Source organism: Fonsecaea multimorphosa (assembly GCF_000836435.1).
Source record: "Fonsecaea multimorphosa CBS 102226 unplaced genomic scaffold supercont1.2, whole genome shotgun sequence".
NCBI classification, from domain to species: Eukaryota; Fungi; Ascomycota; class Eurotiomycetes; order Chaetothyriales; family Herpotrichiellaceae; genus Fonsecaea; species Fonsecaea multimorphosa.
Window position 1 is genome coordinate 943280 of NW_015971636.1, and position 25477 is coordinate 968756.

The 25477-nt window shown below is 53.9% G+C and overlaps 7 protein-coding genes across 7 annotated transcripts; 4 read left to right on the forward strand and 3 right to left on the reverse strand.

The window, feature by feature from the left end:
* Positions 1-101: 101 nt before the first annotated feature.
* Positions 102-1553, forward strand: Z520_01273 (uncharacterized protein; the record flags this gene model as incomplete). Its single annotated transcript, XM_016771791.1, has 3 exons — positions 102-600; positions 752-1020; positions 1164-1553. The coding sequence occupies 3 exons, from the start codon at positions 102-104 to the stop codon at positions 1551-1553; spliced, it is 1158 nt and encodes a 385-aa protein (XP_016636930.1).
* Positions 1554-2088: 535 nt separating this feature from the next.
* Positions 2089-3834, reverse strand: Z520_01274 (isocitrate lyase; the record flags this gene model as incomplete). The annotated part of the gene is made up of 3 exons (XM_016771792.1): positions 2089-2446; positions 2519-3570; positions 3631-3834. The coding sequence occupies 3 exons, from the start codon at positions 3832-3834 to the stop codon at positions 2089-2091; spliced, it is 1614 nt and encodes a 537-aa protein (XP_016636931.1).
* Positions 3835-5340: 1506 nt separating this feature from the next.
* On the reverse strand, positions 5341-7875 carry Z520_01275 (uncharacterized protein; the record flags this gene model as incomplete). Its single annotated transcript, XM_016771793.1, has 5 exons — positions 5341-5557; positions 5615-7353; positions 7403-7524; positions 7601-7673; positions 7729-7875. The coding sequence occupies 5 exons, from the start codon at positions 7873-7875 to the stop codon at positions 5341-5343; spliced, it is 2298 nt and encodes a 765-aa protein (XP_016636932.1).
* A 2057-nt stretch (positions 7876-9932) lies between these two features.
* Positions 9933-11416, reverse strand: Z520_01276 (uncharacterized protein; the record flags this gene model as incomplete). Its single annotated transcript, XM_016771794.1, has 2 exons — positions 9933-11163; positions 11223-11416. The coding sequence occupies 2 exons, from the start codon at positions 11414-11416 to the stop codon at positions 9933-9935; spliced, it is 1425 nt and encodes a 474-aa protein (XP_016636933.1).
* Positions 11417-12170: 754 nt separating this feature from the next.
* On the forward strand, positions 12171-13828 carry Z520_01277 (uncharacterized protein; the record flags this gene model as incomplete). Its single annotated transcript, XM_016771795.1, has 2 exons — positions 12171-12547; positions 12604-13828. The coding sequence occupies 2 exons, from the start codon at positions 12171-12173 to the stop codon at positions 13826-13828; spliced, it is 1602 nt and encodes a 533-aa protein (XP_016636934.1).
* Positions 13829-14576: 748 nt separating this feature from the next.
* Positions 14577-16373, forward strand: Z520_01278 (uncharacterized protein; the record flags this gene model as incomplete). Its single annotated transcript, XM_016771796.1, has 6 exons — positions 14577-14746; positions 14846-14922; positions 14975-15014; positions 15077-15146; positions 15203-15262; positions 15360-16373. The coding sequence occupies 6 exons, from the start codon at positions 14577-14579 to the stop codon at positions 16371-16373; spliced, it is 1431 nt and encodes a 476-aa protein (XP_016636935.1).
* A 5327-nt stretch (positions 16374-21700) lies between these two features.
* On the forward strand, positions 21701-24670 carry Z520_01279 (uncharacterized protein; the record flags this gene model as incomplete). Its single annotated transcript, XM_016771797.1, has 4 exons — positions 21701-22114; positions 22222-22247; positions 22325-22432; positions 22486-24670. The coding sequence occupies 4 exons, from the start codon at positions 21701-21703 to the stop codon at positions 24668-24670; spliced, it is 2733 nt and encodes a 910-aa protein (XP_016636936.1).
* Between the last annotated feature and the right edge of the window lie 807 nt (positions 24671-25477).

Sequence of the window (25477 nt, forward strand, 5' to 3'; positions counted from 1 at the left end):
CGAGCTGTCAAGCAGAGAAGAAACGAGCAGTGCATCGATACAACTGGTGCCAGGGGCTTCACCACAATCATCTCATAGCCAACCCATCTAGAAAGAAGACAATGGCAATCCAATCGACTCTCGACTCCATCACCTCCAACCCTATCTCGTCACTCAGAACCCTCATTTCCGAGTCCCTCCTCAACCCTCTCCTCACGGGCTCTCTACTGCTCTACATCCGCCGCAACCCATCACTCCTACACAACCTCCCCTGGCCACCCGCAATGACCACCATCAAGCTACTCCCCATCCACCTGCCCCTAGGAATCCCCAACAGCATCACCCTCCGCACAACACCGCCGCTCAAGACGCTAAAGTACCTCTTCGCGATCGGGCTGGTCGTGCAGGTCAACCGGATCCTGAACCGCTTGGCCCTGAACTACTGGCACGTCCGGAAACAAGGTGAGGCGTGGGACTTTGCGGGAGAAGGCAAGGAGACTATCCTGGTGACGGGCGGGTGTTCGGGCTTCGGGAGGGAGATGGTCAAGATGTTCGCCGCGGGGACGAGGGCGAATATCGTCGTGTTGGATGTGCAGGAGTTGCCCGACGATATCAAGGATCGTAAGTTTTACACTCGTCTACTAAGCATGCATCCCCCTTTCCCTTTCCCGTTCCCGGTATATGGCTCAAGGGACGAACCTATCCATACATCTCTACACACACACACGCGGTGATGCCCTACTGACTCCCCTCCCCTCCCCTCCCAATCTAGTCCCCCGTCTCTCCTACTTTCAAGCGGACCTGACCTCCCCATCCTCCATCACCTCCGCCGTGGACCTCATCTGCCGCGACCCGTCTCAGACGCCGACGGTGCTCATCAACAACGCGGGGATCGCGCAGGCGCACACGATCCTGGAGACGACCGACGCCTGGCTCGACAAGATCTTCCGCGTCAACCTGCTCAGCCACTTCACGCTGATCCGTTTGCTGTTGCCGAAGATGATGGCGCGGCGGAAGGGGCATATTGTGAGCATTGCGAGTGTAAGCCCCCTTTTTTTATCCCCCCACTGGCCATTCTTCTACCGTGAAAGGGGGGTGTTTCCCGTACCCGTTCGTCGTCCCTCCCTCTTTCTCTCCTAACCCGCAGGGGCTAATATATACAATGTAATACGGTGTGTGTATAGATGGCAAGCTACACGGGCACGGCCTCGCTGGGCGACTACAGCGCGACCAAAGCCGGCGTGCTCTCCCTGCACGAGTCGCTGGTCGCCGAACTGGCCACCCGCCACGCCTCGCAGGGCGGCCACTGCATCCAAGCCTCGATCGTGCACCCGATGTGGGCGCGCACGCCCCTGGTCGGCTCGTGGGAGAAGGAACTGGCCCGCTCCCGCGCCCCAGTCCTCGAGCCCACCGAGGTCGCTTCTCGAGTCGTCGCGCAGGTCCTGCGCGCGCGGAGCGGGAGCGTCTTTGTGCCCGAGAAGTTCTGGGTCGGGGCCTTGTTGAGGGCCATGCCGGACTGGGTTGGTGTCAAGTCCAGGATCGATACTGCAAACGCCACCGCGAGGGCTTCCTAGGGTAGGTTGGGAGACGTGGGGGATTTTGTGCATGGTTTTTTTTTTCTTCGTTTCCAAGGTGGGTGGGTGGGTTGGTCGAACGACGTGGATCGATCTTTAACTTGCTTGAAAGACCTATGGCACAGGGGGACGCGCATAAGCACACACACATATGTACATGGCGGGGCATGGATGGATGAGCGATGTTTTGGAACCAAAATACGATATATCGAGTAATATATACTAGTCACAGGATTCGGCAAAAAGTGAATTTCCTTCTGTTGCCAACATTTCTTGCCCCAACCATGGTCTCCTTCGTTCCTCGTTTGGTCGTCGTTCATCGTCACATAATAAAAGACCTAGGTTTCGACTTTTGTTTTGGCACTTTTGGCTCCCTCTGTTAAGACTCTCTCAACATGATCCAATACATCTCTCTCCTTCTTCGCCATCATATGGATGGACAGAGAGCAGCTTGCTAGATAGATAAATATACCAAAACATGCCGACTTGCGAGCTTCAGATCAAAACAGACAGTGAATAAGAAAGCAAAGACCAATCAGTGGAACTGCGTCTCCGTGACGCCCTTGCCCATGGCACTGGTACTGCTGACTCCGCCAGTGACCATCTTGAGCATGTTGTCAATATAGTTGGCACCGCTCCACTTCTGGTGGGTGACAACGTCGACTTTGTTGTCCATCTCGGGCTCCTGGATGAGTTCGCCGTAGGCACGCATGCCGCGCTTGGCGAAGGCCTTGGCGAAGGTGTCGGAAATGAGGGCGGTCGAGTGCAGGCCAGCGAGGGTGATGAATTGCCAGCAATAACCCAGTTCGGCGAGGCGCTGGATGTACGTCTCTTGCTCGGAGGACGACATGGCTTTCTTCCAGTTGAAGGACGGTGAGAGGTTGTATGCGAGTCTGGTAAGAAACACATTGTTAGTTGGATTCTCTTCGTCTCTGGCCAATTCAAGGGATTCAGCTGTGACTTACTTTTGCTCCGGCCACACGGCGTGTACGCCCTCGGCAAACTCCAGAGCTTGGGCGTAATCTGGCAACTTGCTCTCCATCCAGATCATATCCGCATATGGTGCATAGGCAATTGCCCTGTTCACCGCGCATTGGCACCCTCCCTGGTATCTATAGTACCCTTCTCTCGTCCGGGGAGCATCCCAGTCCCAGTAGATATCCACACCGGTCAACCCCTTGGCGATGGCACGGCATTCACTGTTGGATTTGCCCTTGGAGGCGGTCTTGTATTTCTCAATAAGGGCCGCCTTGTCCACGTGGACGCCAGCGTTAATGGCGTCAATCACGGCGTCGTCAAACAACTTGATGCCAGCCTGGGCGGTCCAGCTGTCTTCGATGGCTTGGAGTTCATCACCATTCTTGCCGGCTTGTTCGGCCGCGACCATGAGATCGTTGAGCGGCTGAAGGTTGGCGTTGGTGGAACCCAGAATGAAGGGGTGGTCGCGGAAGTCGATGGTCGTGGTGATCAGGGTCGCGGCCTCCGAGTCGGTACGAGCCACGGCAAGCAAGTCGACACCCATAATGTCGGCCTGGGCGCGGATGGCCACTAGACGGTTGATGTGCTCGGAGATGGGGACGAGCACTTTGCCAGCCATGTGGCCGCACTTCTTTGTTCCCGGAGCTTGGTCCTCAATGTGGATGCCGGCGGCGCCTTTCTCGACAAACAGTTTTGTGAGTTTCATGACGGCCGTGAGGCCTCCGTGGCCGGTGTCTGCGTCGGCAATGATGGGCCGGAGATAATCCACGTTGGCCACCTGGCCACGCTTGTCCTTGGGGGTGGTGAGACGCTCTTCTCGCTGCTTGCGGTCGTGGAACAGCTGGGCCATGAAAAGATGTTGGACCTTATTGGGGACGGTGTTCATGGGGTAATCGGCCAGATCGGGGGAAGGCTCGTCGGTAGAGGAAGCGGTGGAGGAAGATTGCCAGCCAGAGACGTAGACAGTGTCCAGGTACTTGTTCATCTGGGTCAGCATGGTGGGTTCGAGGCAGCCATAGGTCGCGGAGGCGGTCTTGGTCTGTACGAGCTAGGTCAGTGGCAGCTCTTGTCAAGGAGGAGACTGATTAATATTGCCTACCGCAAAACGGTGCTCAACAAGCTTCCACAGTTTCTTGGACATGTCGTTGGCTGGGTACTGGATCTTGATGGTGCCTCGCTTCTGCACAATCTGCTCGGCTGTGTAGGGTCGTTTGGTATATCGCCATCTGGAGTCAGTCCACCACTTCTTGACAGCTTCTACGTCTTGCAGGTATAGCTGCTCTTCCTGGTCGAGAGAAGACATTTTGAACGAGTCAACCACCTTTTTGAGGGCAGACGTCATAAAGGAAGAGCACACAAGCTTTCAGTGGTCGCAATGGATGATGCTCCCACGACAATGCAGCACAGGCCCAGAGGTATTGAGGCCTAGACGGAGTGAGAAGGAAGGGTATATACAGAGAAACTCAAGGTCTGGAGAGGGAGGATTGAAGGGGAAGAGGGCGAGGCACGAGCATTAAGTAAAAAAGCACAAGCCAGGGCAAAGGGAAGCTTGGGGTCAAGGCTCGGAAGTGGTTCGACTGGTGCATCGGCGTCGAGCATTACAATGGGTGGATCCCAGATGATTCAGATGGCAAAAAAACCTGGAGTCCCGGCGTCGCAGGCTAAGGCTTTGCCGCTTGAGGCCGGGATGCAGGCAGCCAGAAGGAAAAGGGATTGGCTGCCAGCAGGAAAAGCGCGGAGTGAGCGTGTCGATACCCAGTGTCATAGCACCAGAAGTGTGCCAGATGGGGGAGTTGGTGGTGTCCCTGACTCCCTGGCGTCGCTGGTGTCGGTGCAGGATCGGCCTCTTGTGGGGGAGAGTCGCTGATTGGCATGTGGCCATGACGTTGGTCCATGAAACTCCGTTCACCCGCCATTTGTCGACAGAGTGCCCGGATTGGAAGAGGAAGAGGAAGAGGGGAAGCCGCCATTGTCTCGGTGTGTAGAAGCTGTGTAGAAGCCTCAGAGGAAAACATCCTTCTTTCTGCCATCTCTTCGTTGCTGTACTATCGCCATTGATGAGCTGCTCAACACAGGTGGTGAGTGGCATGCCATGACCCATGACCAAGAATGACGCCGTGGGGCATGATGCCTCGGCAAGAAGCCACCAAAAGGCCCAGATCAATGTCACGTGAGGGGCCCAGCTGCAGAGCCCGGCAATTGCCAGGCCATCGTGATCCTCCACGCATGCCACAGGCGCGAGAAACACTCGGAAGCCTCGTCAGGCCACAAGCGCAGCACGCCGATTGGCCGACTGTCTGCTTCTTCGATTCCTGAGTACTTACCTAGGTACTCCTATGAGATGCCTGGAACGTCTAGGTCAATTGTCACACTCTAATCCTTTGTTGGTGCTTGTACCGTTTGCAGCTACTCATACTCTTTCAGCTCGGCGAGTGCCTTGACAATGGCTCCTCCTTTCCCGCAGCTGCGTTAAAAACTAGAGGCTACCTAGCTACCTACCTAGGTAGGTACGTATGCCAACAATTCCTCCTCAGGTTCTTCACCCTGCCTAATGACCCCTCCCCCTCAACCACGCCCGCCCAAAGAACAATCGATGGAACAAACGCCGCCGAATGCAATCTCGAGGCCCGGTGCTCTCATGCTCGCTAACCATGTACAATCTCCTTCTTTCGCGTAATGCCTTCTAAGTCTATTCCGCCGAATAGATGATGCATCAAGAAACGTATCCACCGACTCGCTTGCCGGAAATGCCACAAAACAAACAATCAACCCGGCCAGCATCAGGACTGAGACCTTAGTTGGCCCTTCTTCATAGCGATTCCAGGCTCGAACTGGCCACCGCCTCGTCAGACGAGTCTTGTCTCGATTCGTCCGATCCTTCTTGAATGGTATCTTCGACCGCGCCAAGCTTGATCTCGGTCGCTTTTGCAAATGTCTCGTATGGCGTGAGGGTGCCGAGGGCGCGCTTCATGTGCATCGGAATAACCGACAATCCATACACGTAGCTGGCATTGACCCAGCCGAACCTGAACATCATCAGCAATGGGGCGGACCACAAATGGGGAATCAGAAAGAATACTCACCCTTCCCGCGGCACGCCCTTGAAGTCGGCACCTTGGTTGCCATATTCAGCCTCGACCTTGTGCGGGTCCAGCTCTCGAGTCACGTTGTACTTCTCCACCACCACCCCGTTGAAGTCGACAAATGCCTTGGTAACCATGTACAGCCATTTGTACGCCAGTCGCTGCGCTTCCTCAATGTACCCATATCGTTTGAAGCCTCCCCATGCCAGCATCTGCTGAGGAGCCCATCCGAACGGATAGTCCCATTGCCGGTTGGGTCGATCCAGGCCTACTTCTCCGCGAGACTCCTCAGTCCCCGACACCAGCCCTCCAAAGCAATCGAACTTGGGCAGAGCGTTGAGCACCAGCGCAGCCGCTTGTTTGGGAGACGCACACCCTGCCCACATCGCCCAGAAGGTGGTTGCAGTCTCATAGGTTGTGCGCTGCTTCCGCACCGTGTCGTAGTCAAAGTACATGCCCTTGGCTTCGTTCCACATGTACTTGTCAATGCGGGCCTTGCGCAGTCGTGCTCGGCGATCCCACGTTGCCGACGTCTCGAACCCTTCTTTGCGGTTGGCCTCGGTCTGAAACTCGGTGGGAATGCTCAAGCGATCTTTGAAATGAATCCGAATGCACCAGGAAATGTCGATTTCGTACTTGTACAGCAGCGAATTCAGATCGATCGTGGCCAGGTTCGCCGCACACCCTTCCAATCGGTACGATGTGTCGTGGCCAGATTCGCGGACGGCACGGTCATGCAAAAAGTATTCATCCAGCTCCGGCTCGTGCACCTTTTCACTGTTATATGCCTCGACAAACTCGGAAAACGTCATCCCGTGCTTTTTGGCATACGGTGTCAAAATGTGCACAAAGTGAGACGCCTCGGTCTCCGGCGGTACACCAAGACCATCGGGCCGGTATCGTGACAACCCAGTTCCTGGATCATAACGAGGCGCCGACATCCATACGTTGTAGTATTCCTTGATGGCTGCTCGGATGGCTAAGCGCAAGAAGTCCAGGGCCCCCGGTTCGTGCTTGATCTTGTCATAGACCTTCATAGCCATGTCGGTCAGGAAGGGCGGTTGTGATCGAGTGAGGTAGTACGAACGGTTGGCGTTCAAAATCTTGCCATAATGCTTGATACAGAAGGCGAAGTTCAGCACCATGGACTTGGCCAGGTCCGCTCGCCCATTCTCAAGCAGACCCAGGGACTCCATGTAGCTATCCCACCCGTAAAGCTCATTGAAACGTCCTCCAGGAACGACAAATGGTTCCCCCTTGAGTGTCTCTTGTCCATTGACCATCTCTTTCCTCATAGCCAGGGCTAGAATGCCAGGGGCACTATTGAGCCCTCGCACGTATTCTGCGGTGATGGGACCTTCGGGAAGCCACCGGACGTCCAGTCGCATGTCGGGACGGTCTTTGGCAACCTGGGTGTAGTATTCAAACTGCTCCGGGCAGCCCGAGGGAATATAGATGCGAGGCCTGGGATCGGCAGTCCAGTCTTTGGGATCGCGTCCTGCTTTTTCGATTGTGGCTGCGTCCAGGCACCGGGTCAGATTGTCCCAGAACTCATCCCGGATGCGGCGCGAAAGGCGATCGACGGGGTTTTCACTCAATCGAGAGCGGTGTATCTTGACCACCTTCTTGCCCAAATCTTTGGCCAGCGTCAATTCTTGGAGGAGGTTGCTGATCATGTAATTTCCACGAACTTCGGCCGATCGGTAGCCTGCAGAGGCCAATGTGCCCAAGCTGATGTGCTGCGTGGGGGTCAGCTTCTGGCAATGTGCAGGAGCGGCTTCGGCCTACCTTGGGACCGTTATCTTCTATTGTGATTTGTTGGTTCCTGTCCACGTCTTCCTGGTCCAAAAGAGCCTCCAAGGTTTCGTCGACGTTTACCAATAACTCCTGGTTCTTTTGGGTGTGCTCATCTGCAATGACCATGTATCAGCCACCTTTTTCCGGTCTGTGACGACGAACGACATTTGAGGGGGATCCTGGACGTACCGTGACTTGTCCTCCGTGCGGGATAGTTGCCCTTGAACGCCTCGAGAGCATTTTCGCGAGTGGCCTTGATGTACTGTCGACAGCGGGTCAGCAGGGGCGCGGACAGAATAGGGGGACTGGTAACCGACTGAAGTGACGGCTCTGTTTCGTGAGCCCAGGAGTTGACGTCTCACGGCTTCCTCATCGTAGTAGACAGACGGCGAGGAATAAGGATCTCGGCGCTCAAGAGATGAACTCCGTCGACGGTGGTGGTGCGACGCATTTGGCAAGCTCATGACCAGTGACTTCAAGTCTCTTTGTATCTTTTTGAATTGGGGGTTGGGTTTTTTCAGAAAAGAGTGTGCAAGAAGCCGTTAATGTTTTGTGCTTGTGCGTGTGAAGACTGTGGAAAAGGCAGCCGGACGGTCAGTGGTCAACCGCGGTTAATTATCAAGGGTATTTCCCAAGATAGATGTTGCAGACAACGAGAGGGACGGAGATTGGAGGCTTTGGGCGATATGACAGGGGCGATGATGTCGACTTTTCAGAGCTCGGACCCGCTGAAATCTCCAAATCCTACAGGGCTGTAGGCGGTTTGGTGGCCGCACCCGGGGTAAAGGGTGAGTCTTGGTCACAGCTTTTTAGGTCGCTGAATCCGGCTGTGCCGAGTCAATCTCTTTCCGAGCACACGACCAGCAAAAGAGAGTAAGGATAAGGAAAGCGTCGAGAGAAGGGTCAGCTGGACGAGGTGTGAGGTGTGAGGTGTGAGGCGCGGGATGAGAGAAGGAGAGGCGGATGAGGGATTTGTGGTGGTGGTCGGTGTTGGACAGGGGTGAATGGACAGTGAAGAGGTGGTTGTTTTGTCGTGTTGTTCTCTTAGTTGCTCGTTCCTGCCCCGTGAACAATATTAATTAATTGACTGAAAGTGGAAAGAAGGAAAGCGGCAGCGGCAGCAGCCAGGGTCTGTTGAAGCAACCTGTGTCCGGCGTGTGGGCAGTCGCAGGTCAGGTGGACAGTTATGGCCACAACAAACGAAGCCGACTATTTTTATGGCTGGCTAGCTGGGTCGAGGGTTTCTCTTTTTCCTCCTTTGTGTCTCTTTCCTCCCTCTTGAACCCAGTCGACTACTTAGACAGAGTCTCGGAGTACGTAGATTGGTCTCGATGAGAAGGTTAGTCAGGGTTGCCTCGAAAATTTTTCACTCATAGCCGGCGATCAATGCAAGAATTGCTTTTGGTCCAGACTGCCAACTCCAATGCGCTGCGAGTGTGCTATCTGCTTTGTGTTAGCGACCGTGGAGTTGAACCAGGGGTCCTGTGGGGGTCCGCAGGTGCGATAGTAGAATTGGGATATCGCACCGCCGCCGTTATCAAGCCTCTGATGTACGAGACATTGGAGACGGATTCGACGGATGATGGGATTCTACTACCTAGTACTAGGAGGCCCTCGGAGTCCGTTCGAGGTCTTCTTCCAAATATGTCCACAGACCCTGCAGTGTGACTTGTCCCAGACTCATCCTTGCATCGACTACCTGGGTACCTAGGTAATTACACTGACCCCCAAATTCTGTGGCATGTCACACACGGGATCGACAATAATGGCGACCTACTACGCGTACGCGGGTCGGTCCTCGACTCCTCGTGTGCCCAGTCAGACTGATCGTCAACGTATCGTATCCCCTCGCCCAAGTTGCGACATGCTGACTTCCGCCGTCATCCTATGATCTTGATCTTTCATCTTCATCAGCCTCAGCCTTGTTGAACCTCTTAGACTCGGTACCGGCCCCATATCCATACGAGTAGCTCTCTGCCTAAGGTAGGATACCTACCTAAGTAGGGATTCCCCAGTCCAAGCTTCAGCCCTCCATCGCTTGCTTAGCCTTCCGTGTAACCACGTTTCCCTGAACCCCTGGGATGGGGGCGAACCAATCGCTCCCACTACTAGTACCTGCTGTGCGAGTTGGTACCTTTCCACCCACATCCCACTGCGGTTTTCGCCATCCGTATTGCAGCTGCATCCGGCCCGACCGCGTTCCTGCAGGGCCCATCCAAGCACTAGTCACTTATTGTATGTAGTCGCCCGCCAACCACCTTGATGGAAAGAAAACGCTATCAAAAGATATACCCGGTCCAAGATCTGCATCCGGGGTGCAGATACGGAGTACGGAGTATTTGCCATCTGGCACCAGACCGATGGATGTAACCATGTCGCCGGATACTTTTTACTACATGGGACATAGCTCTTTGCAATGCGGTGAGTTGGTACCCGGAAGATCCTCGCTGCCGCGTACCACCAAAATACGACTGGTTATGGCACTCTCCTCAACGCCTTGCAGAGCAGACCCGCCTACCGCCTAGACTGCCATGCCTGCCAAGTCCATGCAAGACTCACGTCTGTCCTGCTCGGAGGGACACACCCGCCCACACCAGCCGCACCAACTGCGCGCCGTCCCTTGGGCTTCCCTCTCTAGATATTTGCCACTTTCCCTCTCATCTTCCCATTCCCACACCCCCGCTCCGACCTTGACACGCTTCTTGACTTTCTTCTTGACTACACCTCCTATGCCCTCGATCTCTTGCTGGAGATATCCAGGCTTGTTGCTGCCATAGGCCGAATCTGGAGTGCCGACTCGGCTGAGGCTGTTCCTGTCCGCCTCGGACGCATCATGCACTTTACCCTCAGAGCAATCAATCTCCACCCAGCAGATGGCTTTGCCGCTCGTCTCCAGGCAATCCTCCCCACGGCCGCATTTTTGGGCTTGGTTCCCCAATCCCAAACCTGTACCTAAGCCGTCGCCAATATGCGTCGAATACCGAGAACGCCAGGTCCACACTCTCTTGTAAGTGGTGTCGGCCGCCCGCAGGCTCTGGCCGCAGGGGGCACACAAAAAGACCCCACGAGTCTCGCAGGTGCAGGGACCTCGAAGAAACGCAGAAGAAGTAAAACAACGGTCCGAGCTGGTGTTCGACTCGTGATTCTCCAGGCCCGCGATAGTGCCCATTGTGGATGAGTTGGAAGCAGACCGCTCAGATCGCATCGAACTCGCACTAGATATTGGAGCACCATCGCTGGCATCGTCGGCAGAGCCAATGGCTTGCAGATGCGCTTCGATTGGAGCGTCGAGACAGGTCTTGCAAAGTCGGCGAAAGCGGTCCTTTAGTCTCACAGTGCTGGGAGATTTGGCGGCACAGTTACGGCACACGACCGTTCCACATCGGCGACATGGAGCCACCAAATCTCGAGCACAAGAGCTGATCTTGCTGGAAAGGCCCATTGATGCATAGAGACCCCCAGGACGCTGAGGTGGCCAGCCTCCTGCGATAGCTTCGGCTGTTGCCTGCATCTGCGAGATTGCAGGGGCTCGAAGCAGGCCTGTACTCCCAGAGGCGTCTTCAGTATAGGATCTGTCTCTTTGTGCCAGAAGTGCTTCAACTAGCACCGGTCTTCCATCATGAATGCAACGCAGGGACTGAGACTTGAGTTGATGGGCATACTGTGTAAGGCCATTGTGGACACTTCGACAAGTTGCGGCGAGAGCGTGCAGATCATTGAGATCTAGATGGGAGGACAGAGACAGGGCAATACTAATAGACCCAGAGGTTAGTACGTAGAGAGGGTCATGTGGCCATGTGTCTGCGCCTACGGATAGCACGTCAATGCGGTAGCCAGTTTGTTGGGTGTCGACGACAGTACTTGTACGTTGTCGATGCCGGAAATCCTGCTCGCTCCATTGGGTCCTCCATTGACGGCATGTTTCAGCTGATTTTGGTGGGATGATGCTCCCTTGTCGGGGCTAGACGAGCAGTCGTCGTCATCAAGATCGAAGAACACTGCCATGTCGCCATTTGAGTCTGGAGTGAAAGGATGGACAGAGCGGAAGCCCCGCAAGGTAAACAAAAGATAACCAGTAACAAGGAATGCTGAATGAAATGAAGTCGGGATGGACGAGGACAGAAGGATAGAGACCTTGTGACGCAGTAGATGAGGCACGATGATTGTTGAAACTGCGGAGAGGGGATAGTTGCGGCGGTTGAACTGCACCAGCGGTGTTCGCTACACGTCGAGGAATGAGGGGCCCCCAGAGCGAGGCAGATGATGGTGGTGCGTCACGACTCGGGGGGCCAACGAACCACAGATTGGGCACAAGGAGCCTAACCATAGTCTAGGCTTTGCCAGCCTGGTTTTGGTTAGCATGGGCATGTTCCCGCAAAGCAAAAAGGGAGCTGGGTTTTGTAGAGAACTCATCACTCTAAGAGAGGGTATTCGTTCTGATCTCTGTGCAGCCAGATATCTCTTGCGGCCTCCCCTGTGGATTATTGAACATACAATTGAAACGATATTCACAAGCTCCTTTTCGCCATCGATGCGAGCTGAAACTCAAGCTAGCTTGTGATGAGAATTTGGTGAGAGCTGAACCGAGGCATCTCTAAAATTATATGGGCTGCATACGAATCGTCTCGTCCGCCCTCGCTGAACTCGAAGATTAAGAACCCTTCTATCTTCCTTGTCGTCAAGATCTGATCTTGGCTGAGGTTCTTCTTCAGCGGCAACAAGTTTAGATATCTCTGGAAAAACGTGCACTCAGATCAAGATGACTTCGGTCCAACTCCCTCCGTTCAATAACACGCCAGTCGAGCAGATCCCTTCCCTCGTCTCCAGGCTTCGAAACACATTCTTCTCCCAGAAGACGCGCCCTGCCGAGTTCCGAATCAAGCAACTGCGCAAGCTGTACTGGGCAATCGCCGACCACGAAAAAGAGCTCTTGGAGGCACTATCGCGGGATCTGGGTAAAGGCTCGTTCGAAGCATTCACTGGGGAGATCAATTGGGTCCAGAACGATATCGTCTTCACGACTCAAAATATAGAGAAGTGGATGAAGGATGAGAAGCCCGCCGATATCGCCTTCTCGAATCGCCTGGTCAACCCGAAAATCCGTAAGGATCCCCTGGGTGTAGTGCTTGTAATTGGGTAAGTGACCTTAACCCGCCTCGAAAAATCATTCATGCAGCTGACATCACTTCAAGTGCTTTCAACTTTCCCGTGAATTTGTCCTTTGGCCCTATGATTGGAGCCATTGCGGCAGGAAATACTGTCGTTTTGAAGCCTTCGGAGCAGTCACCTCACAGTGCCGCAGTCATGCAAAAAATCATTGAGACGGCGCTTGATCCTGATTGCTATGCTTGCGTCCAGGGTGCTATCCCCGAAACTTCAGCATTGCTGGAGCAGAAGTGGGATAAAATCTTCTTTACTGGGTCTGCCCGCACAGCCAAGATCATCGCCCAGGCAGCGGCAAAGAACCTGACTCCAGTCGCCCTAGAGTTGGGTGGACGGAATCCTGCAATCGTGACCAAGAAGGCGGATATGCGCCTGGTAGCTCGACGGCTGCTGTGGTCCAAGACCATGAACGCGGGTCAGATTTGTATCAGTCAAAACTGCATCCTGGCCGATAGGGAAGTTGTCCCGACTCTGATCGCCGAGCTGAAAACGGCTATCCAAGAATTCTTCCCGGAAGGTGCCAAGAAGAGCGCCGACTACTCCAGGATAGTCAACATCAACTCATTCAATCGCATCAAGAAGATGCTCGACAACACCTCGGGCAGGATTGCTATTGGCGGAACCATGGATGCGGACCAGCTCTTCATTGAGCCGACCGTTATCGAAGTCACAGATCCCAAGGACTCGCTGCTGGTAGAAGAGTCTTTTGGACCTCTGATCCCCATCTTGCCCGTCGACAACCTTGATCAAGCCATCAGCATTGCCAATGAGCTCCATGAGACCCCATTGGGCGTGTACGCCTTTGGATCCAAGGCCGAGACTGATAAAGTCTTAGCAGGCACGCGCTCTGGCGGTGCGAGCATCAACGATGGCTTCTTCCACGGCATCATACCGAACTTACCTTTCGGTGGGGTGGGCGACTCGGGCACTGGTGCATACCGCGGCAAAGCCTCATTCGACTGCTTTACACATCGTCGATCAATCACATATACACCAAGCTGGATGGAAAGCTTGTTGGCAGTGAGATACCCTCCTTTTGCCGGAACTGGCAAGCTGGCACAGTTCAACAAGATGGGACTGCTGAAGCCCGACTTTGATCGAAATGGCAATCGAAAGATAGGGGTTCTGTGGTACTTGCTCACGCTGGGAGCCGGCAGTATATCGGGAGGTGCGTTTAGAGCAGTCTTGTTTGCGGGCATTTGCGTCGCCTTGAAGGCCTTCGTGGATGGGAAGACACTGACCGTCAGCAAATAAGGGCGGAAATCGTGAATTATTCCATCGCAGCGGGACGGCTCGGATAATCACCACGAGATAGCAACATCCGGAGGAGACAGATCTGACTCCATCTCATATGCATGACACAGTAATACTTTATGACAGGCTTCCTTGTCAGCCGGTCCGGTTCGTTAATGAGCCAGCTTGTGGGGAGGTGTTCTTGATAGATCAGGCTGGGCGGGTCGGGCGAGGCTGGCCCCTTGGCGTGTTGGCACGTCGTTATCGATAAGCCTACCTAGGTAGAGACTGGGCACCGCCACAGAGCCTAGAGCCACCGAACTGCCCGAGCCACCACGGCAAAAATGTACCCAAGCCAGCTAGCTTACTCACAGCAAATGCTGCCTCTGCTAGGCTTGCAGGGTCCAACGTGCGCGTCATCCACAGAATCAGGGCCGCCCCAACGAGGTTACCGAGCTGCTTCGTCCATCCCGCATGGATTTCCCATACCACGACCACCTTCTCCTGCTTGGGATTGGATGGTTTTTTCGCAGCCACCGACTTCCACCCACCCCTGCAACCCCTACGAGCATCTTGTTGGCATTATTCTTCCAGACAAAGGCCCTCGAGTCTCCCCCCTCCAAGAACCTGACCTCTCATTCTTATCCATTCCACCACAAGACAGTCGCTCCTTGAACTCTAGTCCCTCCAAGACCTCACCGGCGGCCAAAGTGCGCACGCGAGTTCTTTCCCAGAGCCTACGAGTAAAAAGATTCCCAAGGCTCATATCATGACCTCTACCTCGAATACACCTTTTGCTACACCTGCGACCTCTAATCCCAACACCAGACCGGGCACGCCTAGTCCTTCGACCCCTCCTACGGGAGGCACTGTTCCTGCCGATAATGATCTGCGAGATGATAGCTCAAAGCTAAGAACATTCCTGAGCCTGTTGAAGAAGTACGTCACTGCTATAAACAAAACATTGCCAGCTTTCGGCTGGGTGGGTTGTCCTTGCACGTTCCAAAAGTTGGGCTGACTCGGTTGGGCGTGAACCAGGTTTATCGGTGTCTCAGATATCGCAAATGTTCGCTTTTCACTGCCTGCACAGTTAATAGAGCCAATACCGAATCTAGGTATGTGCAGCAGGAGCCGCTGTCAAGGGCCAGAGGTGCTGATAGCATACAGAATACTGGCACTACTTGGATAGGCCGGAGACGTTCGTAAGGTAAGGCTGCGTTGCTTTGAAGGCACCTTATCTTTCCAACATGTCCTGACAGACTTTTGCAGTATAGGAAGATCAAATGAGCCCCTCGGTCGCATGTTGGAAGTCCTACGCTTTTGGTTCACCAAAGATCTGGTTTGTGAAGTGCCTTTCACCGTCTTCCCGGTGGCTGAGGCTGAAAGAGAGAGCAGAAATACGTGAAGGGCAAGCCTTGCAAACCCTATAATTCGACGCTGGGAGAATTCTTCAGAGTACGTTTCAACCCGTCTCACTTTCTCCCGGTCCTCTACACAGATGACTCTCCAAACAATATGACCTCCGTCTAACGCAACGTCTCCCCCCATCTAGTGCCAGTGGGAAATCATTGCAGACGCCCCGCCTATATCCAACCCTTCCAAAGCACCGCCTCAGCCCTCCGTCGACCCTACAGAGACGCAAGCTAACGGCAACACTGGCGAGAAGCCAGTCCGAATATCATTTCTGACTGAACAGACTTCCCACCACCCTCCCGTCTCAGCATATTGGTATGAATGCCCTTCTCGTGGCATCATTGCCCGAGGCTACGACCAAATCTCTGCCAAGTTCACAGGCACCTCTGTTCGTGTGGTCCCGGGTGTCTTCAACCGGGGTATATTCATCACGCTCACACAGCGGGACAATGAGGAATACCAACTCGCCCATCCGGCCGCCTCCCTAGGGGGTCTACTTCGGGGTTCGCTGTACATCTCGGTCGCGGACACATGTTCGATTATCTGTCCGCAGACGAGGCTGAAATGCCTCCTCACATACGTGGAGGAATCCTGGTTTGGTAAAGCGCAGAACCGGGTCCACGGTCTCATTTTCCGCTATGACCCGTCTGACGACAAATACACGCGCGTCAAGGACGTTCCAGACAAGGATATCCTGGTGAAGCTTGAGGGATGCTGGCAAGAACAAATCTTCTACACGATCCCGAACAGCGCAGCGGTCAAGGAGACCCCCAACATTGAACCAACTTCCGACAAGCAACTCCTCATTGACCTACAACCTTTGTTCCCGGTGCCCAAGTCATGTCCCCCACCACACGAGCAATTGCCGCATGAGTCTCGCACGTTCTGGGCCGACGTCACGACCGCCATCAACGAAAAGCGCTACTCGGACGCAACGAGAATGAAACAGGACTTGGAGCAAGCCCAGAGAGACAAAGCTGCCAAGCGAAAAGACTTGAATGTCGAGTTCAAGCCAAGGTTCTTCACGGCCCCCACCGAGCCGAACGGAAAGCCAGAGTTGACCAAGTACGGGAAGGACACACTGGCTGGCCTGGAGAAGAAAGAATATGGCATCGACTTTGTGCCGGAGCCAGGGATTGATGCAGACACATAGAGTGTAAAAGCGGGGGTTTGCGAGGATGGCCCTGGTTCTGGGTCGGAAAGACAGAAGAGATGGAAGAGACGGAGAATGTCGTCAAGGAATAGATCAACAGAGTCATATGAGAGTGTATATACAGGTTAGCGGAATCACAGTTGGATCATGAACATGGAGTATACCTGTATGCTCCCAAGGATGGCTGACGAATCAATATCGGGCACGGGATCTAGATGGAGGTCCCGTACAAGTGCCTACGGCTGGACAAGACACCACTGGAGGTGGTCGTCTCAGGCACAAGGGCGCATTCAATAATACGCAACGGTTTGGGGCGGATATGATCTGGGATTGGGATCTGGAATCTGGAATCTGGAATCTGGGGGCAAGAGGCGCTTTTCCATGAAATGATAGATTGATTACCTAGGCATCTGCTTGTACAAAGGAATATGAGCACGGCATCATTTATGGGGCGTACAGGCTCTTGTTTGTTATGTCACTTTACTGTAGAGAGTACTGAATATACTTTACTCCCACATCCCCCCCGGAGCGCAGTTTCGCAAACTTGGGAGAAGACGTCGTGACGAGGTGGGCGTCATTCGCGTGCCCCTAAGGCCAACCAGCTCCAGCGCCAGCTCCAGGCCAGATTGGGTCGGGTCCAGCAAGATTTGTAGATAAGCCGGGAGACAGATCCAAGGGAGCTGGGGATGACATCTAGACCCAGCGGCAAGAGTGTAGAGAGTCATTGAACCATAACATCCTGGACCGACGTGCGGTTGTCCATGACAAAATGGTGGTGACCTGGGTGCTTGCAGGCCCCGATGCAGTCGATCTCGTCTGGCTATATAGTATTAGTAGGACGAATGCTCGTTCCGCTCTTTCTCGCTCCTTCACTCTGAGAGATTCTCAAACATGTTACTGCTTGCGACAAGTAATATGAGCAAATCCCAACACGCGTGGTATGCGCGGACACCTCGCCTTGATGTCAATCCTGTGCGTCGATGCAAGACCGCAAAGACCCATCAATCGGGGTCCTCTTGGTGCTCCCGTCGATATTGAGCTGTTTCTCGGCAACTGCAGAGGACATCATCCATGTAGTGGGCGAATACCAGCATGGCTTCATCTGCTGACCACCGCAGTAGAGCGGGTGGCAGGAATTCTCCTCGAAGTTGGGAGATCAGCGGGTTGGAGGAAGTCAGGGTGAAGCAGCGACGCATGGGGTAAAGAGAACATACACTTCCGCACCCTACAAGTACCTTTATATCCTATGCATCTTTCCCTTGGCCTGAGGACTGATACGGCCACTGTCGAGAGTTTGCTGCTCCCGCAGTCGTGGTCAGGGCCATAAGCTGAGAAGGCTCGTTTGTCGTCTTCCATGTACCCTTGTACCTATTCTGTGGAGATCCTTAAAAGCAGCTTCTCGCTGTTTTGCGAAAAGTGGCCTGTTCGAGGCCCATGAGTACATGGAGTGAATCCGAATACGATGCACGCGAGTTTGCCCCTATGTGCTCCGTACCTCCTTGATGCGTCTCATTTCTCCCGTGCCGCGTGGGAGAGACGCCGGTGCCCTGCAGATGCATCTCTGGGGCTTGGCTCATGCTGGCACTGACCATATGCTTGTTGTACCGCTCCAAGGTGTGCTTCTAGAATCATGGGTTCAGACATGCTCTAACGTTTCTTCACGTCCAAGCTAGGCCTCGAGCAGACGCGAAACTCAAACAGATCCCCCAGCTATGAAACTGTCAACACAAAGACTTGACCCTTACCATCATGTACCTGCAGGTACCTACGCGTTGCTCTGGTCAGGGGCTTGCATCTAGCCAGCATAGGTAGTTCCAACACGGTGCCCGACGCTGTTCCCCTTGCAGTAATGGGATATTCAGCGTCAATTGGCCGGATCAGAACGGAGGTTCGAGGGGCGTGTTTCTGAACGTGGTCTCCGTCTGTCTCCGGCCAAGATGGAGCATGCAGATCTGCCGCGAAAAGAATTGTGGACTGATGTGGCGCCCACTCTGAAGGTGAAGGGGCATGACTCGTAGGCGCAAAGAGATTTTCTCGCGCAATTGTCTGAACCTGTCGCAAAGGCTGAGAAAACGGCGCTGTCCTGAAACACTGGCGTCAAAAAAAGGGGTTTCCCGTCGGACAATGCAAGCACGTGATTGACTGTCCTTGTGCCGTTTCCGGAATTGCAAGGATCAACAAGGTTGAGTCGGGTCCTGGAGATTCATGGATTATTTGTCACTTGTGCTCGTGGGAATTGGAGCTTCTGCGCTCTAGAGTCGACCTGTTCAGTTCGATGCAGGAGAAAGGGGTACTGGGTTCTTTCGACATGGACAGTGAGGAGGATGAGGAACCGGGCTTTCGTCTTTTCGGGGGCATGGATGTGGTAAAGGAATGCCGAAGAAATAACCTTGTACCGAGCATTCTCTGATGACATGTTTGGTCGGCGACTGGCTCGCGTCCAAGGTGGACAAGCATGCGGCCACGCATCATCTCGCCAGAGATCAAGGGCTGATCGGCGAGTGGGTCATTACCCATCTTCGGCAAGCACACGGTAGAGCTGAAGTACCGGTAAAATTGTCAGTGCAATGATTGACGAGACCACTTCTTCGAGGATAGGTGGAAATTGCAGAATTGCTCGAGGGGAGAAGGTGATGATCGCAAACCTTCGTAAACTGCGTAGTTTTGTCCCGCAATTCAACCGGGGTAGCATCCACTGTATGAAGTTCCACTGTATGGAGTAGCTCCGTACTTATCAAGGATGTGATGAGCATACCTTGTCATCCGGTTCATCCACCTTCAGCCGCACCTCAGGATCTGCATCCTTCAATCCCTCAGTGATGCTCCTCGAAGGAATTGTCGTACCTCTTTGGAAGTCATCAAATACCTTGACCGACAGATGACTGAAGCGTTCCGAGGCTGACGCCACAGTTGCCAGCCACTGATATCGGAAGATGACCGGGATCAAGGTGCCAAGCCACAGCGGGCTATACGCTTCATCGTGGCGAGTGTTGCGAAAGTACCTCGTTAGAGTGGCTGATGGGGCAAATCCTTCCCGCACTTACGGCTTCGCACCAAAGCAAGTAAGCTACGGAAAAGGAGCAAAGGGTGGTAAGAAAGAGGACGCCGATCTAACAACGGTGATCTGCATGAAAGCCGGGGTTTATCGGTGTCGCAAGGAGTTTGTAGAGCAGCAAAGACCGATGGTCACCAGAAGGTTGTGTTGTAAAGAGCAAGAACCCGGGGGCGAATCGTTCCTGCAGTAGGTCCTCAGCTGAACATGGTGTTCGCGAACCACCATCGATGCCGTCTTTTCGATTGCACAATCGTTCATCGATGCCAAAGGCTTTGCGCGTCAACTCCTGGTCCTCGTCGGGGAGCCGTTCTACGACGGACCCATTCGCCGAGCGGGTTGCAACTTGGTGATACTCGGCGAAGGTCTTCGGGCAATACCAAAAACCCTGGCGATGTCATTTCTTCTGGGCTCCTCCTGGCCTGTGTCGCCTGCCAGTGCACTATGTTCTATCGATGGCAGATTGATTCCAAAATGGCTGTCCATTCAGAATGTGTATGATGGCAGCAACCAAAACTTACGAAGGCGTCGCCCAACCCTCCCTCCCCAGGATGTCCCTTGCGGGCAGTTAGTGCGACAGAGTGACGGCATCAGCGAGGTGGAGTACCTCGTAGAATAATACCGGGTAGGTTAGAGGATCGGAAGACGGAGAATTCATCGTGCGATAGGGTTACGAAGCTGGAATTCCGCCAAACAGAAGCCGAGCTCGAGATGCCAGGTACGCAGATGATCATCCTCTAAAATCACAGATATGGAAGAAGATGGCGAGCATGTTCCTCGCGCTCGGCGTTTAGACGGGGTGTGGTGTGTTGAAGCATGGATGGGGAGGGTGCACTACTCGTACTTGATGGACAGGACCGTCGACTGAGCGCTCGCTTCTGTTGTTTGGTGTTTTAGTGCTCAGGTAAGGCAGACTCGTCTAAACAACAGAGGAACTATTCTTATCTCGGTTAGCGGATGACTTTTAGACCATCCAGGGTGGATCCCTGTGGGTGAGGCTTGGCCGGTGTCTGGTTGGCCAGTGTTTCAAGCTAGTCCCGTGATAGTATAAGCAAGGTCTTTAGATAGTAGCAACCGCCTTAGTTTTGGGTTAGTGTGATCGGCCTGCGCCGCACTCGCGATAGAAACCGCTAAGTGTCGAGGTGTGTTGGGTTTCCGTGCTATTCAAGGATGACGCCGACCGTGTGCAGCCCAATCAGCAGCGGGCTCCGCTTGTTGGCCTCAGGTACCACTCCATGCTGCTGCTGCTGTGCATCTCTCACGCGAACAGTGACCAGCATCTGACGGCCCATCTCACCACTTGCTGCACCCGCCTGGAGCTAAGACCTCACGGATGACGGGTTGATGAGGCTATGACTGGCGGGTGGACTCATGCTAGCGTCCGTCCTGCCGTTACTCGATCCACCCGCTCGGTCCCCTCCCTCTCCAAAAGTTCCCATCTTCTCTTTCTAACCCTCCGGCCTCGTGGAAATGGGAAGCTCCCTCTCCACCAGCCCGAGAACGAGCCTACACACCCTCCTGGCCGTTCTTGTTACCAGCAATGAGCCCCATGCCACAAGGGCGAGTAGGCTTCCATCCTAGTCAGCATTATCCACCGTGCTATCATTGCGCTGTCCAATCGCTTCTCCGGCGTTCCTTGATCAGACGCTCTATATTTTGACTGGGACCGGCCACGCTTGGCCCAAAAGCCTCATGCACAGGACACAGCCGCTCCGCTCTCGGCCGTTCTATTGGAGCAGGAGGCTCTATACCTCGCTTGCCTCTCTTACACCCGCCTCTCCAAAAAGTTATGGTAACTAATTTCACCCTGGCTCCTGCGTCCAAATTCATTTCCATGCTTTCCACTTTGGAACCACTTTCTGCTCGCGTTTTTTCTAGTATTCCCTTAGGTGCCCTGTCTCCATTCTTGGGGACAAGAATAACCTCCGGCCTATCTGGTCCTACACCTGGGACCTGCCCTTCGCCCCGCCACGTGCCTCCGGCCTCCAATACACAACTCAGCCCTGCCGATAGGTCCTGGAAACTCTCTAATCCTCCTAGCCTCTCCCCTTCTTTCCACCATCAAGTCGTCATTTCCCTCATCACACCTACCCTCCCTCCAGAAACCCATGCCAAAGTCTCCATTTCCTCAAACAAGCTTAATCTTTACTTGAGGCTCAGAAGGGGGCGGAGGCTTCCAAGCATTTCAACGACTCCACCGTGAAACATTTGGCGCAGGCCTCTTGGTCACTTCGTATACTCTTATATCTTCTATACAATATCCTTTTTCTCCATCATGGCCCCAAAACAGCGTTCCCAAACTCCTCGACAACCTGGCGTCGCCAATCCCTCCGAGTCATTCCTTCACCAACAGCAGGCCACGACTACATTCTTTTCAGACCAACCAGACCAACCGGCCAAAGATCGCCGCCGCCGGCAGAGAGACAGCCCGCGGCCCATATCTTCCGCTCAGTCGCCTTCTCAGGAAGACACGATTGCCTTGAGCCGATCCCCTATAGTATCCGACTCGCCTGCCTCACCCGTCGAAGGTGCAGCTCAAGGTTTCTCTTCTCGTCGTGAAAGCTCTTCCACCATGAGGACATCATCCGTTTCTCTCGACATGGTGCCGACGTGTACACCAACAGGCCGAATCAGCAAGGCAAAGAAAGGCAAACGTGTTCACGCTTGTGAGTTTCCTGGTTGTGGAAAGGTAAGTTTCGCCCGTTAGGCGTCATGACCCCCAAATTCCAGGCCCCAACATTCGGGCTCACGACGCCCCTCTCCCACAGGATCAACCTGGCTAACGGTGGTCATCAGGTCTTCACTCGGGCAGAGCACAGAAGGTAAGTCTGACTACTACTGGGCCGCTCGTTTGCTTCTCGGAAGCATTGTAATCTCCTCCTCTTCTAACAACCACCAGGAGGCATGAATTGAATCACAACCCTGAAGCACTCTTCCCCTGCACTCGCCCTGGATGTCGAAAGGCATTTCATCGAATGGATCTGCTCCAACGTCATCAGGAGAGACAGTAAGTCCGCCCATGAGTTTCGAGAGAACAGGAGTGCTAACGCCCCTGCGCAGTGATTTGGAGAGCGCAGCTGATGCTACCGCCTCTGGACACATGAACCAGATGGCACAGGTATCAGTCACGTCTGAACCTTCTTCTGTGATGCCCGCTCCTGTCATGACCAGTCCTCAAGCCGATCGAAGTGCTCCGAGGTCCTCTTCTGGAGGGCTCTCCATCGGTTCTTTAGTTCATCCCCAGCAGCAAGACTACCGTTACGGCATGGGAACACCAGCATTTAACGGGTTTCCGCAACGACCTATGCATTACTTGCCTGGCTATAACTCTGCGGACGATTCTATTTTCTATACCCCTGAAAGCAGTCAATCTCCTGTTTCTGAATACTATGGCCGGTACCCGCACCGCCAGAGCATCTCTTCCTCTTCCTCCGTAGCTGCTTTCGATCCCAGCGCGGCCTCACCCATGATCGCCGGAACAATGCCAGGTCCCTGGGTGCCTTCTTCAGGACCTCCCAGCATCCTTCCCTCGACAATGCTTGATGATGGAACTTATCTTCCCGTATGTGCCCCTTTTCATTGGATTGGTGCGTATACTGAAGCTGATCAGTCTCCTGCAGACTCTACCATACCAATACCCCTCTCCGACCTGGATGGAATCGAATGGTCTGTCATACGAAGAGAATTATCAAATGCCTCTGGACTTCAGTCAGGAAATGCCTCAACCAGTATATCCGACACTATAAGGTGGGATTGCCTGGATCTCTACTGGCAGTACTTCCACCCTTCCTATCCCCTTATCCACAGACCCAGCTTTCTACCCACAAAACCGAGTCCCCTCTTGGCTAGTGCAATGCTGGCGATAGGATCACAATACGACAGCCGACCAGACGCAAAACTATACTCCTTGACCTTGTTGGAGATTGCCACGAAGCTTTTGAGAAGACGAGACAACATCACCAGTCGGTCCAGGCTGGCGGACTTGCAGACCGTTTTCCTTCTTGAGATTTTGAGCAAATTCTGTGCGAGGCGAGTAGAAGTGGAGATGTCTGCTAGGTTTCGATCACTGTTTGCAAGCCTCGATCAGGCCAGACGGACTCTGGCAACCGATCCCCTGGCAGTCTTGAGGACTCTTCCTAAGGAGCGGACGACAGACGACATTCAAAGGGCCCATAAATTCTGGCTGGAGCACGAAACCCGGCGACGAATTCTGCAAGCATGTACCGTGTTGGATCTCCAGCAAGTGGTCTTGTTCGAACAGCCAGCCACGATTGTCCATCACGAGCGCCCTAGAAGAGCAGGTCCCAATGGACTTCGACTGAACGTCTCTCTGCCCTGTTCAGAGGAGCTTTGGGAGACCAGCCCGATCGAAGAGTGGATAGAGATGGCTTCCGGCTCTGCTACATCGCCTTCGTCCAGCAAGGCCCGGCCTTCTGGCCCCGAGCCAGCGTTCTCCTCGGGTCTGGACTATTTCCAGATCCAAGTCAGCTTGGCTGCCAACCAGGGTCTTCCTCTCGATCAGCTCCTGCCTCGGAACGACCAGACTGGGGAATCCACATCTCGTCTCATTTTCAACCGCCACGCTCGGGACATGGCCAAGAACGCACCTATCCGGCAGCTACTCGTGGTCAGCGGTGAATCTTGGATCATTGGGAAGAAGCTTGAGAACGAGGCCGAGTTCCAAGACGCCAAACGAAACCTGAGAGTCTGGATCGACTCGAACCGTGAGAGCCGGGTCGCGCTCTGGCACGCAACGCAACTGATCCGCAGCCGGGCCAAATTCTCGACTTCAGATCCTACAAACACCGAACTCTCTGTTTCCTTCCATGATACCCACATGCTGCATGAGCCGTGGGCGTTCTATCTGGCCGCCCTCGTTTGTTGGGCGTATGGATTTTCTGCATCGACAATGGCCGAGAACAGTGGGCATGCCTCGGGGGCTGCTTCGGCCACCAGCGAGCCCACTTCGAACCCTTCACGCAGTTCCAGCTTGTCTTCGGCGCATCCGACTCTCCTTGACTCGCATGAAGCGGCATATAGCATGCGGGAATATTTGCAAAACACCAACGTCAAAACTGTCGACGACTTGTTACGCTTGGACCCACAGGTGTTTGGACGGATGAATGGTCTTCTCGAAATCGTTCGACTTCACAAGGTCTCACTTTTCCTCGGTGGCCTCATGAATGAAGCCGAACGGGTATTGTATCGACTCGTGGAGGGACGCAGTCGACTGTCACACTTCTAGAGCGGAGGCGACTTTGTGTTTTCTGGGTATGTTTCCCATTATTTGTCTATGGTAAACTTTTGGGGTTTGGTTTCCCTGTCACGACCATGATGTTTTAACGACCTTTACGAGGATGTGAATTTTGTTCTGCTATTTGATACCACATTTTGGGGTGACGAGAGACTAAGGAGTAGCACTTTTTGCTGGGGGATATAGTCATGGGGAACATTTGGGCGTTCAGGGTGAGAATTCGGCACAGTGACCATTTGGTTGCCTTTCTCGTGGCGTACTTTGGCGTACGAGTACCTACAACAGAGGCTTTTGCATATTGTCGCAAGGAAGCGAACGGGAACAAAAGATGCACTACTGGAGCACGGGGCATTGACCAGCAAGCGAGAAAGATTTGTCAATATTTGGATCGACAGTGTGTCCACCACACGGAGTTAAGTCACTATCAATCAATTTACCTGCCAATTTCCAACCCAAATCCTCTCCCGATTCATCTTCCGTCGACTTATTATCGTTTTAAATTGATCGAACGAGAGGGTCTTCTCATGCGAGGGCCGAGTAACGAGATCTTCACCGTCGCGGCATTGGGAACGCCTTTAGCGGTCGGAAATCAGACGCCTACGACCCAAAGCTTGGAGACCGATAAACGCGAACGAACGAGCCTACCGGGGAGTGGCCTGTGGGGAAGTTCAAGGGGGCATCCGCCTCCTCGTACGCGGTAGCAAGATGATCGACCGCCCAACAGGACGTGCCTGGCCTGCTACTAAATTTGGGATGGAGCCGGATGATGTACTAGGTGCATAGTGCGAGATTTTGAGG